The sequence below is a fragment of the Neolamprologus multifasciatus genome, chromosome 23 (assembly GCF_963576455.1).
Source record: "Neolamprologus multifasciatus chromosome 23, fNeoMul1.2, whole genome shotgun sequence".
NCBI lineage: Eukaryota > Metazoa > Chordata > Actinopteri > Cichliformes > Cichlidae > Neolamprologus > Neolamprologus multifasciatus.
Window position 1 is genome coordinate 12,804,041 of NC_140460.1, and position 17,545 is coordinate 12,821,585.

The following is a 17,545-nucleotide window of genomic DNA, read 5'->3' on the forward strand; positions in this document are numbered from 1 at the left end:
AAACTAAACTGCTAAAACTAAATGTAATAGATAGATAGATAGATTTCAAACGCACTAAAAATAAAATAATAATATAGATATCCTTATGATTTAGCATTTATTCGTTTTATCACAGTTTTATTACACTTGGTATTGAGGGTAATGTTTTTGAGACTGTCAGTCAGCTGCTTTCAAAAGTAGGGGTGGGGGAAAAAATCGATACTGTGTAGTATTGTGATATTTTGTTTGCTAATAATGTATCGATACAGGGACAGCAGAAATCGATATTTTGTTACAAAAAACGTTTTTGAACTGGAACATGCTCTGACTTCAGAGCATGTTGATCAGCTCCTTTTTCTGAGCAAGAATCCTGACATTCCTTCACTGTCCAAATGTGTTTAACTTTTTTTTTTGGCAGCAATAAACATGTTTTATTTTAATTAAGTTTAAAACTTTTTTATTTAATGTAAAATTATATTTTGTTTTAATTTACTTTCAAATTCTTCAGTTGCTGAATGGGCTGCATAGTTTTCATAAATTGCATAGTTCAGAATAGCTATAATTGTACCAGATGGTTGCATTCAGTTAAGTGGACTAGACTATAATACAAACCGTTCAGTTTGTCAACAATAAAACTGACTGAAATGAGAGAAAGACTGAGTGTGAGACTTTGATATTAGATAAAATGAATATTGATAAAGTTTACCTTTATGTACAGAATCTGAATATTGCAAAATATTTTTAAAAATTGCAATAATATCATATTGCAATATCATATCATGCGTTAAGTATTGTGATAATATCGTATCGAGGGATGTATGGTGATTCCCACCTCTATTCAAAAGGGCATGCCTCTCTATGCCCTTCATAGCAATGACTGTAGAAAACAGTCATTGCTTAATAAATCATAATTAGAAAGACTAAAACAAAAGATTTTCAAGCAATTAAAAACTAAACTGAAGCAAAAAAAAAAAAGCACTCTGGAAAATAACTGAAACCAAACTGAATTTAAAAATAAAAAGTCAAAATGAAATGAAAATCCCAAATAAAAAATAACAAATTATACTTCCTAAATAATAAATTTTATTGCAAATCTGGTTTCTAATCAGACAGGTCTCACTTCAAAACATTTTGGTGTAATTTTCCTGTTTTTGTTTCTCATACCTATATATCCTTATCTGTGGCAGACATTATAGATGTTTTAATGTTATTAATTAATTAAGCGGTTTTAAAAAGCATGCAAATGTTTGTCTTTGAAATAAAGACATAAAAACTTGCAGTTCAGTGCTTAACAATGTTCATTAAACCACCAGCCTGGGTAAGGTTTATGCCACAGCTGGCATAAATGAACAGTATTGGTAGTTACCGAAATCACTTTTATGTTTTTCTAATAAGTAAAATCCACCAGTATACGCAGGCTGTTTAATAATAATATTGTAACACTAAAAATATTTTTTTCTTCATTAATTTTAAAAAGTGTTCTTTTACAACAAATAAGAAAACACCTAATAAAACATTTTTAAGGATGCCAAATTCCAGTTATTTGCTTGCATTCCTGATCAGAAAAATTAGTTTTAGTGGTTGAATCCTATGCTCGGATCATTTCTGACTTCTCCGAGGAGTCTATTGTGCTGGCTTGAATTTGGGTATAAAAATTTAAACAAAATCATATAATTTTTAATTTTAAACATTTTTAAACAGTTTTTTTTAACTCGATGTTTGAGTGAATTATAGATAGACAGTATGCTGGTCTGATTTGAGCACCAAACTTGAGATAAACTGAATAATTTGATTGCACTAAAGTCCTCACACTCAGGGTGCTTTTTATCCTTTGTTATTTGGCTGCTTCAGATTCAAAAATCTGGTTACGAAATGTGGAAAATTTCAAAGAGTTTGTGCAAAAAGACTCAGATCTGAGGTTTCTACAGCAGGAAATCTGAGCACCATGGTTCACTGCAGAACAGGGAACCATAAATATGAGCGGAGTCATAATTGACCATGCTGGGTCAGTCTCTAGTTAACAGTAAATGAGAAAGTGTCACTACAGTTTAAAAAGACGGAAGGAACTTATTCATTTATTCAAATATGTAGTTTATATTTGTTATGTTTGACTAACTAAAATAATATCCAACTCAGTTGATCGTCTATGCAAACTATTCAGACCGTCTCCTGAAATCTTCAGATTATGAGACAGAATTTCAAAATTTCATGTTTGAGCCGCATTATAGCACAGCTTACAAACTCAAGCATGAATGTAATATTCATTCAATTGTATTCAGACATTATAATCAAAGTAAACAAGTTTATTGGCCCGTTTAAGTTAAAAGGGAAGATTAGTAGACAGTCATAAGTGTGGAGGTGCTCGTCATGTTTATCGTTTTTCATGATCTAGTCTTAATAGTTTATGATAACAACAAAGTCACAGCCAGGAAACATCTGCTGACGTCTTCAGTGACCTCCAATAAACTGAGCTTTCTACACCAGGAACCAGGAAATTGTGCCTTCTACCAAATCAGTGTATATTAGTCCTTTCCTATAAATATATAATTTTTTTAAAATAAATCAGTGATAGTGAGAGCAGAACTAAACCATAAATGCCCCTTTAAAGACTGATCAGTATCAGTATCAATCAATATTTTCAAAAAAACCCTTCACATTTATGAAGAATTTAACACCCAGACTTTGTGTTCACTGGTGTGATAGTCAGAGAGATTCATTATGTGCCTCAGTTTTCAAATTGTCCCAGAGGAACATCCAAGCTCCTCAGGTGTGTCCAAACTTTTGACTGGTGCTGTACATCATGTGAGATATTTGGACTGGAGCCTCCTTCCCTCTAAATAACAGAAGACAATGAAAAGCTAATCTCTAAGCTATTTCAGTAGAATTTAGCTTATCTTGTGTGATTTAAAAGTATTAATCAATCTCCCTTTTAAAGGATTATGAGTTATAGTCAGTTGCCTTTAAAATGGATATAAATTAAGGGTTTGACACTGATGGAGGCGCATCTTAAGTGTGCTTGTGCGTTTGTTCTTCTGTGAAGAGCTTCTGATGATGTTCACATGCTGGTATGTTTGCTCTGAGTCTGTGCGTTAGTAATCCCAGGGGGAATGACTCATATAAATAACCAGGCATGAAAGTAGAACATTAATTAATTTATTCAAGTTTTAATGTATTCATGTAAACAGCGAGTGGCCACAGAAGAGAAGGAATATGTTACAAAATTCTCCTTTGCACAGAATACTCAGTCGTCCTCCACACAGCTGAAGAGGCAGCTTATGGAGTTACCTTCAATAATTTACAGGCGGCCTGAACTCACGGAGGTGATTCTAAGAACTGAGACAGCCTGTAAAAGCCTGATGGGCTCTGGAGGAAAGGAAGCACAGTTATTTACATAACAGTGACAAATTAACTGTCGGTCTTCAGACCACATTTAAGCTTGTAATGAAATGCCTCATTTATGACTCCAGTGCTCTTTAGAGTTTTTCAAGCAGGAAAATGTTCTATCAGTCTACACGTCCTCCAACTTTTCTTTTTTTTTTTCCCCCATTTTAAAAAACAAAAGAAACAATAAACAAAAACAGGATTTGGACCACTGGTGCGATGAGGAGAATGGAAAGTGGTTTTTAACATCGCAGGCTTTGATATGATTGAAATTTTATGCTTCTTTTCATTAAACTGTGATATTTTACAGTGGACAACACATGGAGAGGAGAAAGAGGGCCCCTGATTTTTAATGTTTCTGCACAAAATCTTTGAACTCCATATCCCCAAACCAGACGTTGATTTAGAGTTTGTTAAAGTTCACCCAGTCGTAGATAAAGGCATTAGAAACACAGAGAGAAACATTAAAAAGATAATCTTTAAAATAAAAGGTGTCATAAGATAATTCGGCTGATTGAGGGTTAACGAGATGAAAGCGTTAACATCATATCTAGTGTTACTTCAAACATATTTAAGATCAAATAAACTAATTATATATCTTATGTTGTTTTGGTCATTCAAACTGGAGGTAGAAAAAAGTCTCAGGAACTCAAGTTTGGCGCAGACGCGATGTAAAGGATTAAAAGGCATCTGAATCAGTCTGACTTTTCTTCTTTTTTCTTCCACGTAATCAGCGCCTCCTGGGAAATGTGCAGTAAAACAACACCGACGCACACCGTGGTTAAAGCACACAGTATGGCCAGGCTGTCTGTTATAGTCAGCGCGGTCCACTCCTTAAAGAGAAGACCAGAAGCTAAAATCACAGTGGACGTGAACGTCACATAGTAAATCGCTTCAAATATGTTGGAGCTGAAACACTCCAGCGCCTTGTTGATGAAGAAGAACTGTGTGAGGATACTGACAGTCAGCGTGCCCAGCAAGCCCAGGAAGAGCGTCCGAGCCCTGCTGCTTGACGGGCCCTCGCCGAATGCGTCCGGAACCGCCAAGCCGAGGCCTTTGCTGCTTGGCACTGTGAAGCTTCCCAGCAAGGAACATATGGCAACGTACACCATGATGTTTGATGTGCCACGAGCCGGAGCGACCCACACGATGAGAATGATCAGCAGCAGGACCACCACAAGGGCGTACGTGACAAACACTGCAGGACAACAAGAGAAACGAAGTTATTTTAGGAGCACAAATTGGAGCAGGTGTAGAGAAGTTGTAATACACACTATAGTCCTTTTTACTGTCTGCAAAGTAAAGGAGTGTATATTGGTATTTAATGGCCTACTGAAAAGCTTTTGGACACAACAGATCAGTCAGATGAGGAAGTGTATATACACATATACATATACATATATAATGTTGGTATAAAACACAATGACTGATTAAGTGCATAATCTGTGTGAAGGTAACAGCAAATAAAGAGCCCCTCCGCGTTACCTGGGTCGAGGAGCCTCTCCTCCAACTCGAGCCTTGAAGTTGCCTCTGCTGTCGGGGCGTGAATGATGAGCACCACAGAGCCGCAGCAGCATAAAACACAGCCGAGCTTCCCCAGGATGCTTAAATGCTCTTTCAAGATCCAGGAGGCCAACACAGCCCTGCAGCACCCAAACACACACTGTCAAAAGTTCAAGAAAAGAAAGTGTTTAAACAGTTTCATCTCTTGTAGAGATTAAATCAGGTGTGGGGAACTCCAGGCCTCAAGGGCTGGTGTCCTGCAGGTTTTAGATCTCACCCTGGGTCAGTACAACTGAATCAAATGATTAGTTCATTACCAGGCCTCTGGAGAACTTCAAGACATGTTGAGGAGGTAATTAAGCCATTTAGATCAACTGTGTTGGATGAAGGACACATCTAAAACCTGCAGGACACCGGCCCTTGAGGCCTGGAGTTCACCCACCCCTGGTTTAAATGATGCAGCAGTATCATTTAAACCATTCACTAATACTACCAACAGTTTAAACACAAATAAACATACACACTCACTTAAATTGTTTAATAAGTGATGCTGCAGGTTTTACAAAGTTGACAAGGCCAAGGACTGTTAACTTCTTGTTAGTGGTCATGATTGACTTTTGTTGTTGCTGTTTGCCAGCATTAAAAAGGATTTGTTTGACAACACTCAATAGACTGACCAATACTCAGAACAAATCCAAGGAACTCAGTGAAGATCTAAGAATAAAAATTGTAGTTTTACGCAAGTTGAAAAGGTCACTTGAATCCATTTCTAAGCAACTGCAGAATCATCAATTCAAACAACCGTAGATACAAGTTACTCAGATATATCACCACTTTGCTAAAGTCTGAACGAAGACCAAAACTGTCTCCCTTGGATGAGAGGAAATTGGTAAGTATTATTGGGGAACAACCAAGGAACCATCAAGGCTCAAGCATGCCATAAGCTGGATCCTGTTGTAACACCAGCATCGATGTACACAGTGAAGCAAATTTTACATCGCCATGAACTGAGAGGGAACCACCAAGATAGAAACCCCTGTTCCAAAATCAAAACCTCCAACAGCTTGATTTAAAATTGCAAATGCCCAGGTGGACAAGTCAAATGTTTCCTGGACAAAAGTTTTATGGTCAGACGAGAACATTTTTATCTATTTTAACAAATGACAAAAGGTATGTTTGGAGTAAAGGTGAGTCCTTCAAACCTAAAAACACTACACGATCTGTTAAGCATGGTGGTGGTAGTATCATGCTCTGAGGCTGCTTTGCCTCGACGGTACTGGTAGATTGCAAAAAGTGGGTTGACTAATGATGAAGACCGACTACCTCCAAATTCTTCATCTTAACCCCAAATTCGATAGTTAAAAGTGAATGCTCCAAACACACATTAAAACTTAAAACTGCTTTTGGAATTACTAAAGCAGGATAACATAATGCTTTGGAAAGGCTTTTGGAACCACAATCCTAAATGAAAATTAGTGGATAACACTTAAAAGCAGGGTCAATGCCAGGAAATAAAGCAGCTTAAATTAATTCTACCAAATATAGCAAGAAGAGTGGTTGATTTGGTACTATATAGAATTAAACAAAATATTAGTGGGGTTATGTAGATGTATAGTTGGACCTATAAAGACATTAAAGACGTATGCTGTACATATATAGCTCAAAATGACCATGATATTCATGCACATGAGGAGTTGAATAAAACTTCTGTATGATGTTTGTAGTTTAGCCCAAAAAGATTCCAAGTGGAGCTGAATACTTAAGAAACAAACAACCAAATGACGAGCTACTGAACTCACCCAAACAGCACTCCCAGGGCTCCCAGAGGAGTAACTACCACCGCAGGGGCCACATTGTATGCCAGGAAATTACCAACCTGACCCGTAATCACTGCAGAGATTCACAGACAGGTGTGTGAGACATATAATTTTCTAAATAACACACCAAGTCTGTATATGATACTCACTACACAGTGTCCCACTCCACCACACCACATCTGTGAGGTACGACCTTCCTGTTGGAGAACATTCAACACTTCAGTCAGTGTCTATTATTCCACAAACAGCCACGTTTACTGTTTCTGTGCTTTACCTCTGTGGCGGGAACGTAGTATCCCTTTTTTCTGCAGCACAAATGTCGACCCATTAACGAAACTTGATATTATAGCTATTGTTATTCCCAGATTTTGAGAAGAAACTGCCGGTAGTCCTGAGTCAGAGGCCATTACTGCTGCTCTGTTTACTTCCCGTTTCTTTGAGCCACAGCGACACCCAGCGGACATCTCAGCTTCACCCCAGGTCAGCGCAGCCTCTCCTATGTCCCGCCTCAAGTCTGAAAGTAGCGTTCATTTTATAACACCGCTCTGTGCGCGCAGGGCGGCCGCACTGGAATCAGTGGAATCAACATTGCCGCCTCTTGCGCAATAAACCCCGCCCGTGGGTACGCTGTGGTGATACACATGCATCGCACTGAAGCAGGCAGTTAAAACTACGTAATTTGTTTCCATGTCTCGTGCACTAGTTCGCGATACGTCAATCAAGCCCATAATGAAGGTCTCGTTAATGCAGCAGAGCAGCTGAGGGGACGAGAGCAGATTGAGAAGAAACCGCAGGTAATTTACAGCGTTGTTGCTGAAAACTGACATGTTCCTGTCTGTGTTACTGAGCTCCATGACCCGCTGCGTGTCGCTCGGTTCGGTGTCAGCTCACAGCAGCTCGTTTATCAGCGCCTGCATGAGAGCTGCTTTAGCACAGGCTAGTGCTAGCTGGCTAGCAGGCTAAGTGATTAGCTTTAGCGCCAAGCTAACGCTGCCCAGCGTTAGGTACAGCTTTATGAGCTCAGTGATGCTGTGTCAGTGTGCGATGTTCTCTGACTGCTGTTTGTTATCATGTGTGGGGAAATAGCGTCAAAACATCAAGGTTATCACTGCTTTTGCTAGCATGCAATGCTGCGATCTGCTGTTTTCCTCCCAGCGTTTTATGTAGCTGAAACATTTCTGGCCCCAAATCATAATCGCCTTCATGTTATTTAACGTCGTTCAACGCCTTATTTATGCTCTGATTAGGTTATAATCATTACTACCCCTGTTATGGATGAGAGTCTTTCTTGTCTTATGTAAAGTTGTTTTTCAAACCCAGCTGCTAAAGCTCAACCCACTTACTGCCTAATCACATTTTTATGCATCATCTGTCAGTGAATATTCGAGTCCAAGTTTCTCATTTGTTTACACGCCTTTTCATATTACCTGACTATGGAGAGCTTTCCTTACTGTCACTCTACACACACAGATGAATATTTATATAAAACGAAGTAACATTAACATGATATTAAAACGCTAAACTAGTATAGTCGTTGCTGTATACTATTTTCTGTGTCAAACAGCCAACAAAACTGAATTACACTCCTAAAAACAGGGCTTACATAAAGTAGAATAAATGCTGCATGACAAACATGGCCAGTAGGGTAAAATAACACAAAATAAATATAATTAAACATGTTAAGCACGGTTGATTTTGCAGATTTCTATGATAGATGCACTTCCTGATGCAGCCCAAATTTTCCTCCTGGGAATGATCTTGTCTGACAAATATGTAAACCACTGCTGTAGTGGTTAGTGGACATATTGAACAAAGGATATTGAAGATGAAATTGTCTGGCAGAAGGACCCCAAGTGACGTCATCATGGATGTAGTGAAGGAGGACATGCAGAGGGTTGGCGTGACAAATGATACTAGGGATAGAGTGAGGTTGAGGCAGGTGATATGATGTGGTAACTGCTAAAAGAAGAAGAAAAATGGTCTTCTTCTAAATATTCATTGTGTGATGGCAGTCATCTATAGTAGATCCCAAGTTTGTCTCAGTTCCTTTTCTAACAGCAAACAGTGATACCATTTGTAATGAGACAAGCTTTAGAAGCAGTTAGGAGGGTGTGACCTGAGGTTCATAAGGTTTGACTAAATCCGTAAGCAGGCTTTAAAAGTAATTACTTTAAGTTAAAATCTATCTGATGCCTAAGAGTTGGCCAGTGTGGGCATCGAGGATGGTGATGTGGTTTCATCTCTGGCAGTTTAGGTGGATGCAGGACCTTTGGCACAGAGTAGAGGAAATTGCAGAAGTCTAAACCTGATGCTAGGAAGGAGTTGATGACTTTATCAAGATGCGTTAGAGATGTAAAAAAATTATTAAATGTATTTCTTCGCTGGGGAAGGCTAGGCAGTACGGCCTTATTAATTTGTGTGTGAAAGCACAGCTCAGAGTCAAAGATCACATTCAGATTGATGCTGAGGGCAGATTTTCAAGGTTTTTATCCAGGTTCCAGGTCAGATATGGAAGGAATAATAAAAGAGCTTCAGATCTGGACTCTTTGAACTGAAGAAAGAAATGCATTTTGTTACTAAATAGGCTAAATGGAGCATATACCTGTGTATCAGCTATATGAGCAACAGTGTAAATCACCATTATATTTATGGATTGCAGGTATTACAGGTTCAGGCAGCACAAGAGGAACAGATGTTTTGCAGAGAGTGGTCAATGTATTATCCACAGCCACAGTTATTTGGATGACTTCTGCATCAAACAGTGAAGGAATCAAAGTAGTGTGAGGATTCCAACTGAATTTGAATAGCCATGATGGAGGAGAAGAAACACAGACACATTCAAACAGCTAACAGAGACACTGCTTTACATGAAAATGTCTGAGATTACACCACATCGCAAGCAGCACAATTCCACTCAGTTTCACATTCCTTTCCACCTGGAAACTAGAATAGAAGTAATTACTGTGGTCTAGGAAGTAGGGCTGGGCAATATGAGGAAAATCTAATATCACAAATTTTTTTTGGCTTTGTTGCGATACACAATATATATCACGATATGTCTTGAGCCCCAGCACCCGTGGTAACGTGGGCAAAGGGGGTGAGCTGCAGTTTTAAGCCTCCATGAAATCAAGTTTTTCATGTAAAGATTGGCATGTGTGGTATCCACAGAAACTTCAGAATCTCGGTTAAAAGCTCACGTGAACCATTTCTACAACCACTAAACATAGTGAAAACTACAAACAATTAAAAGAGCAGTTACGCAATTTTGCAAAATGTCCCTAAACACAGAAAACAAAGCCACAAACTCACTTGACTTTTTGTAACAAAGCAAATTGTACATTGTCTAAAAGCAGAGATCTTGCAGATTTCAAAACTGCAAGTTTTGTCACGCTCCGGCCAAAATTCACTGAACCAGCCTCAAGTATACAATAACACGGACTCAGTCTTACTCTCTCACTGATAGCCGTTGTATCACAGCTGGTTTATTTAATGTTTTCTTCTGTGTGTGCGAAGACCTTCACATGCGAAGTTTAAAACAGTCTTAATTTTGCAGTGGATGACTTTTCAGCTGGTGGAATAATTTCATCGTACTGCTACCTTTTGCGGTAATAGTTTTATGGTATGTTTTGCAAATTACTGCATTTTGTTCGACATCCTCCTTATGAAATCCAAACAACAGTGAGTCTTCCACTCAGGTATCTAACTTCCACTGTCGCCATATTTTTCCCTATCTGGTGGGATATAAACATGCGTACTCGACGCATTCTGCTGGGTAGAAAATTTTCCACTTGGGAATGGGAATCAATGCATTCGTGGCATGTGGAAGGAAAAAAAACATATGAAATTTCATGCAGACAGCTTAATATTTCCATGGCAACCTATACTCGATGGTTACGATATAGCCATCATATGCAGAAAAACTTGCGATACATCCATTATATTCAATATATTGCCCACCCCTACTAGAAAGGTCTTCTTGAAGCACGTCAAACTGCTTTCACTGTGTTCACTCTGGTTCTTCGTTACCTCGCTGAGCTCATCCATCTAATTGTCTTCACTTCATTTCACTTCAGCGATAATCGTCAGGATAAAAACAGACATGTTTTTAATGATTTTACTGACTTTACCTGGGATGAAGTGACTAAAAAGTAGTATATAATAGGAAAACTTGAAACAAACCTGGGAAGTAAAGTTTGTAATTGATGGTGATAAAGCTCGGTCCGTTTCATGTACTTACATTGTCATTATTTGTGGATTCCCACCTTGCAGTGACTTTATTAAATTGTCTTTTTATAGCACTCCTTGTTGCATGGTCTTCTTGCAGGTTGGCTGCGTTTGCAGCCCAGAGAGGAGAGGGAAAGATGCCTTCTCCATCATTTACCCTTGATGCTCAGCTGAGATTTCATGACAAATGGCTGAAGATAGACCTGCAGGTATGTACACGAGAAGGAGGCAGTGGCACGAAATTATATTTATCGTGGTGGGTTTTGTTTTTTGGTTGTTTTTTTTTCCTTCCCCCAGTCACTTGATCTGTCAAGTCACTTGTCAAGTCTTCTCCTTAGTCACTTGATCTGTCAAGTCACTTGTCAAGTCTTCTCCTCAGTCACTTGATCTGTCAAGTGACTGAGGAGAAGAGATGATCGGTAATGTTTCATCATGTTTCTTATCTTTACCTCAGCTGTGACATCAATTTTCCAGATTAACTGGGAAAACGTTACCCCATGTCAGTGTGTCATACTCACTGTGGTCCCCTAGCTGTTTCTTTGTTTTCTAAATATTTCAGAATCCTGGTGCCTTATTGATTGTATTTTACATGACGTGTTGGTGTCACTTTTTTCTTTTATATGTAATAGTTGGTGTTTTTCTGGAGCCCAATTTTGAGAGGTTCAAAACGGGAAAAACGGTGCATTACAATAATACAGACAGTTGGCTCACAGGGCAGTAAACATCTGCAGCAGAGCCTCTCGAGATTAGTTCTGATAAAACCAGAGACATTTCCTCTACATTTGTATTTTCAGGGCTTGAGTGGAATTGCTCTGTATATTAATTTGTGCCTCACACATGCATCAGAAAATTACATTTTTGATTTTTAGGTCCGAGGCATGTAGGATACAGAATGGCTCTATAGAGGCCACTATGAAAATTTCTATGAAGGTCGAAGTCTACAAGAAGCCTTGATTACATATCTGCGTCAGACCTCATGCAGATGATTATTGTTTTTCTGGTTCAGCCTGTAATAAAGTACATCACCAGAAAATCTTTCTTTTTTTCTTTTTTTTGAATGTCTGTGTTGTGCAAACAAACCCTTGTTGTTAGTAATTATGAACTCTTTCAGTGAATACACCACGGACTTAACAGGCTGCAGTCTCTCTACCCTGAACTTGAAAATTAATTTGGATCATCCAATCAGGACTTGATTTTAGGACCCACCATTTTCCCACCATAAAAGCTTCTTTCAGCACTGAAGGAAGTGCAGCTTTAGTGTTATATGTCTGCTCAGTCTCTGAGCTAACATGGGTTTCAAATCTGTCTAAGAATTGGAAACATTTGGCTTTCAGCTTGTGAATATTTCAGAGCAAAACAATGTCATGCATGTGTGTTGTAGCACTAAGCGGATGACACACAAATGGGTTTTTTTTCTTCAGTCGGTTGATACTCTGAGATAAAACAGCTATTCTGGTACTCTTGAGTTGTGAAGGCTGCACAGATAGATGAAAGGACCTCTGTGTACACTCTTTAGCAAGGAATAAAATTCAGGGAAATGATGTGGAATGACCTGATTATGGAGAAAATAATGCTCAGGCCATCTTGAGCTGACCTTGAGCACCCTTAAAGAAAAACCAAACATGGATTCTCATGACACATTTCTCCAGCTGCTGCAGGTTCTAGTTGGAGTTAGGATCCAGAGAGGATCCAACCAAGTATCCCATCACTACATGCAATGAAGCACAAGATGGGAAATGCTAAATGGTTAGCAGCAATTGAATTTTCAAAATAAGAGGATTATCCAGTAGGATATTATTTGTGTTGTTATCACAGTTCATTCAGCATGTAACTCAGCCTGTATCCAAGTCAGTGTCTGACCCTCTGAGGAAAAACTTTGGATCAATGAATGATCAGAGTGGATCATTCATTGATGAATGATGGTGGTGGGGTGGGGGTGGGGGGTCACAGTATGTAAGTAGAAATTGTTGTTTTCGAATAAATTACTTCACTGCTGGAAATTTTCCTTTCGCTGTGGATAAAACCTTTGAGATGGTGTCAAATATGTCTCCATGCAGCATTAATAAAAGCAGAGGTTTCTGTTCTGCACTGCACTGATTGTGTTTCTCATCCTTCTGGCAGCGGGCTTTTTCTCCAGAGGGTCTGAGTGAGATGTGGAATGAGATGGTAAAAGATGAGGAGATAACATTCAACGGAGAAGAATCAGCTCACCCAGGTATTTATGTGTGACATGTGACACCTATTTCCACGCCGTCTGAGGATTGATACCTGAGATTGGGACAGACAGCAGTGCTTTAACCTTGCTGCTGAGGATGAAGGTTAACGTCCTAATCTCTTCTGACTCTTTATAGAAGACTGCACTGACTGTTTTGGAGCTCAGAAGAAGGATGAGCCCAATGATAAAGAGAAGAAGGAAGAGGAGGAGACGCCGACGTCGGTGCATCACTCCATCATTGAGACATGGGACTGGGGACGGCAGCCAGGTGAGAAAACTACTTGAGTGAGTTTAAAAGTCGGGTTAGCTGCAGTAATTCCTGCTGCAGTCTCATGCTCCCCCTGTGACTCCTGTCATTTATGCCTTTCTGTTTCCAAGTAGGGTAATTAATACTACGCTGAGAGCAGAGGGTTTCGTAACACCTACATGTGAACTACATAAATCTCGTTTTGGCTAACGGCTCATCTCTCACTGTTTGGTGGTGTGTCTGGCCATGTTGATGTGTGCGTGTTTTGCTGGCACGTGAGGTGTGGAAACTGAAATGACAACCTAAAGTCTGCTGGTCTGAGTGGTTATTTTTACCCTGCAGAGTTTAATCTTAGTTGGCATTACGTTGTGGTTCACAGCGGGATACAGACTCTCACCCAGTTTGTTTGCTGGTGGGGCTGGGTGGGACGGTTCATGGTGGCAGGAGATAAGCACCGAGCAGGCGGATGGGGGGGGCCAGTTAATACAGATTTTGATACTGTCTGCCTGGTTGCTTCCTCCTTTTTTATTATTGACTGAGACAGGAAGTTGGGCTGGTGTGTACAGTGAGTGTAACTGGATCGCTGCATGGACAAGTGCTCTGTCATTGATGCTTAAAGTTCAAACAGCATACTTCCTGCTTTCCCATTGGAAGTTTGTAACTTCCTGAGCTGCTGCGTTGAAGCCAAGATGTTGACATGTGAGATCTTTGCAGGTTTCCTCTCTGTCCCTTGTTAGATTTTTGATGTGATAATTTCCTGTGAGTCTAATATTTCTTCAGCTGTGAGGAATGCAGACTGAGCAGAGAGTCTGACTAGGATCCATATCTGTTCTGACAGCTGAGCACAGCTGACTGCTGTGTGGCTCATACAACCTCAGGACAGTCTGGCTTACATAAAGCTTAAGTGGATTTCAGAACTGCTATTTTGGCCCACTTCGCCTTCCCTGCAGCGCTGTGGTATAGACACAAAAAGGTTTTCTTTTGAGCCAGATCAGAACTCAGGACTTGCTGTGATGAAACTCAGTGGGACAAAATTTATTTTATTTTTTTAATTGAGCAACCCGGAAGCATCCAACCAAAAAGCTTAGGTTGCTATACCCAGGGTTGGAAGTGGGGTCTTAAATCTGCATTCATTTAAATGTCCAGCAGGGTGGGACTTCCTGATGAGTTTAGTTTTTTGCTCATTTCAGGTAATTGATGAGTACGACATGTTTGTTTTTTGTAAATTATGGTCATTCGATGGGCCTAAAAGGATGATTATCCAGGATGTTCATTGCCTGATGATTCGTCAACTATCACTTATTAGACAATGAGTCCATTTGCTTGTTTCACTTAAGTTTTTATTAGTTTCAGTGTTATTATTTATTTATTTTTTTAGTCCATTCATTGAGCCAGCCATCCATTTTCTAGCAATTATCTGGGTCTGTGTTTTGGCGTCAACAGCCTAGACGGAGACCTCTCTCCCTGGCCGTCTTCTCCAGCTCTTGCAAAGGGTTGCCTAAGCATTCCAAAGCCTCCTCGCCTAGGCTCTTCAACTACTCTCTAAGGCTGAGCCCAGACACTAAGCTAATATTTGCCACTTGTATCAGCTTGTCACCATAGATATGAGCAGGAACATAGATCGATGAATAAATTGACAGCTTTACTTCCACAATGAGCCTCATAACAGATCAGTACAGCGTCAACATCACTGCAGGTGTCACACCAATCCACCAATCTCCTACTCCATCTTCCCCTACTGTGAGCGAGAGCCTACTTAAACTCGTTTACACTTGAGATGGCAAATAATTTCCCAAAAAATGCAACCCCCCCCCCCCCCCCCCCCCAAAAAAAAAAAAAAAGCAAGCTGAATCTGATACAGTAAAGCAGATCTTTTTAGGGTAAAGTAACTAAATAAGTGAATCAAGCAAAAACATTATAAAATAGCATACTAAATGTATGTAGTAGATATGACTTTAGCTACGAGACAGCAACTCATTCAATCATTTAGGTAAGCTGCTGAGCAGGTACTTTGTAGAGTGATTACATGGTGTGTTTTAGGCAGTTCAGCAGCAAAGCTTGTGTAGCTCTGCAAAAAACAAAAACAAAAAGACCCATTAAAATGGACCAAAGATGGGGGAATCCCAGGAAGTATGTTATGACCTCTTTAGCTAGTAACAATGCCCGACAGCTTCTTAAATTATTGAAATGCACAAATTTGTTTTATAAATGCCAAAAAAATGGTTTGAACAGCTGATATGCAGATTTATCACTCAAAACTAGTGACTTCACTCCTGTAGCTTATTTGCAAATTGAGTGTTTCTGGTCATAAACAAATGACATGCCAGTGCACTCACTTATTTTTACTATGTTATTCTTTTCTTTGAACCCTACGTGTGTGTGTGTAGATGACAAGGAACTGAAGGACTGCCTGATGGTTCTGGTTGAGGACCAGCAGAAGCTCTCTGCTCAGATGGCCAAAAGCACCCTGTCTGCCCAGCGTCTGCGCCAGCGTCTCGTCATCCTGGAGCGCTATCTCATCTCTCTCAGCCACAGCATGATGGAGGAGAAGTACAAGGTCCGCTGGAAGACGCCCCCCAGCCCACCACTGCCAGCTGCTGACAACAAGAGGTAAATAAAAATGTTTCCTTTCTCAGGAATTGTGCACAAAACATTGGTCTTATGAGAGAACAGAGGCAGATTTAGATACTTGGTAATTCCATGGAGAGTCAATGAGCTCCTCTCTGACCTCTTCAGAATCAGCTGATCTTTTTTGTACAATGACGCCTTGCAAAACTTGACCTTCATACTATGAATATTTTTAGAGTTAGAGAGTTGGAATGAGGTGGGGGTGGTGGTTATTTAAGATTTGTCTTGTTTTTTGTTTATTTATTTTTTTTATCCTTAGCTGTAAAGCCACATTGGACTAGTGAACTGGTCCGTCGGGTTTGTGCAATTAGTCATGTGTAGTAATCTGGAAGGTTATACACTCATGTCTTCTACAGCACATGCTGCAGGTTAAAGCAACGATTGAAGTCGATGAATGAGGCATTCTGAGTCTGTGCCAACATTTATACATGACTGATGGACTAAAAATGGAATAAAAATAATAATCCTCAACTTTCAGCAACCATTGTTAATTTTCTCTCTAGCCCACAGTGGTTGAGGAGTATGGCAGCGCAGCGCAGGGGTGTCCAACTCCAGGCCTCAAGGGCTGGCGTCCTGCAGGTGTTAGATCTCACTCTGGGTCAACACACCCGAATCAAATGATTAGTTCATTATCAGCCCTCTGAAGAACTTTAAGACATGTTGAGGAGGTAATTTAACCATTTAAATCAGCTGTGTTTGATCAGGGATACATCTAAAACTTGCAGGACACCGGGCCTTGAGGCCTGGAGTTCCCCCACTCCTGATCTAGATGGAGCTTAATTTTTTTTTGTGTGTGTGTCCATGTTCAGAGAGCAGTGTACCGTGAATACCTTATCCTATCATGATTATCCCCATAATGTTCTTCTTCTCTTCTTACCTTAACTGAATTTATCTTAACTTCCTTACCAGAGTGAGGGAGTTATGGTCATTTAAAGCTTTAAAGTACTTGTAAAATGGGCCATAAAGGGTTAAAGTAGATTATTGTAGGGTCAACAGAAACTGTGTCAAACTTACTGTTTCATTCTTCCTGACTGCCAGAGGAGGTGTGAAATAGCTGGATATCCATCGTATGATTAGAGATTGAGACAGAGTACCAAGAAAGTAACACATGTGACCTGGGTGACGTAAGGAACCCGGCACTCAGTAGTAGTCACTAAGCGAGCATCAGTGCTCACTGCCTGTGCCAATAGCTTTGTAACCTTCAGCTGGAGCAGTTTCATCCTCCTGAGACTGCATAACCAGTACCCATCTCTGAAGTCTCGCTTCTGTTTTGATGGGGAAGTGGAGTAAGAGTAAACAGTATTGTATACTCTTAACTATTATGGTGTGTCTATCCAGTCACTGAGTTAAACCACACAAGTTAAACCCTGCAGCTCAGTGTAAGTGCACACTGTGTTTTCTTTAAGTAAGCCTCTTAGGCATGCTCCAATAGGTCTCTCATATGCATAGTAAATGTAGGCCGTACTCTAAATGTGCTCCATATTTACTGTGCAGGGCTTTTAGTTCCAGGCATTTATTTGGAGCAGACTTGGTTTTTTATTTCTAATTGAA

General features: G+C 39.8%; 2 protein-coding genes across 5 annotated transcripts in view; one reads left to right on the top strand and one right to left on the bottom strand.

Moving 5' to 3' along the window:
- Nucleotides 1-998: 998 nt before the first annotated feature.
- On the bottom strand, nt 999-7,254 carry nipa1 (NIPA magnesium transporter 1). Its single transcript, XM_085150047.1, has 5 exons — nt 6,955-7,254; nt 6,830-6,877; nt 6,663-6,753; nt 4,846-5,003; nt 999-4,558 (listed from the first exon to the last, which is right to left on the bottom strand). The coding sequence occupies exons 1-5, from the start codon at nt 7,142-7,144 to the stop codon at nt 4,056-4,058; spliced, it is 990 nt and encodes a 329-aa protein (XP_085006173.1). The 5' UTR covers nt 7,145-7,254; the 3' UTR covers nt 999-4,055.
- Nucleotides 7,255-7,351: 97 nt separating this feature from the next.
- Nucleotides 7,352-17,545, top strand: part of herc2 (HECT and RLD domain containing E3 ubiquitin protein ligase 2) — a 52,540-nt gene continuing 42,346 nt past the window's right edge. For all 4 annotated transcript variants that reach the window (XM_085150036.1, XM_085150039.1, XM_085150037.1 and 1 more), the window contains exons 1-5: nt 7,352-7,474; nt 11,005-11,113; nt 13,026-13,119; nt 13,256-13,387; nt 15,754-15,976. In XM_085150036.1, coding sequence (XP_085006162.1) covers nt 11,042-11,113; nt 13,026-13,119; nt 13,256-13,387; nt 15,754-15,976 — 521 coding nt within the window. In that variant the 5' untranslated portion in view covers nt 7,352-7,474; nt 11,005-11,041. The remainder of the gene's footprint in view (nt 7,475-11,004; nt 11,114-13,025; nt 13,120-13,255; nt 13,388-15,753; nt 15,977-17,545) is intronic.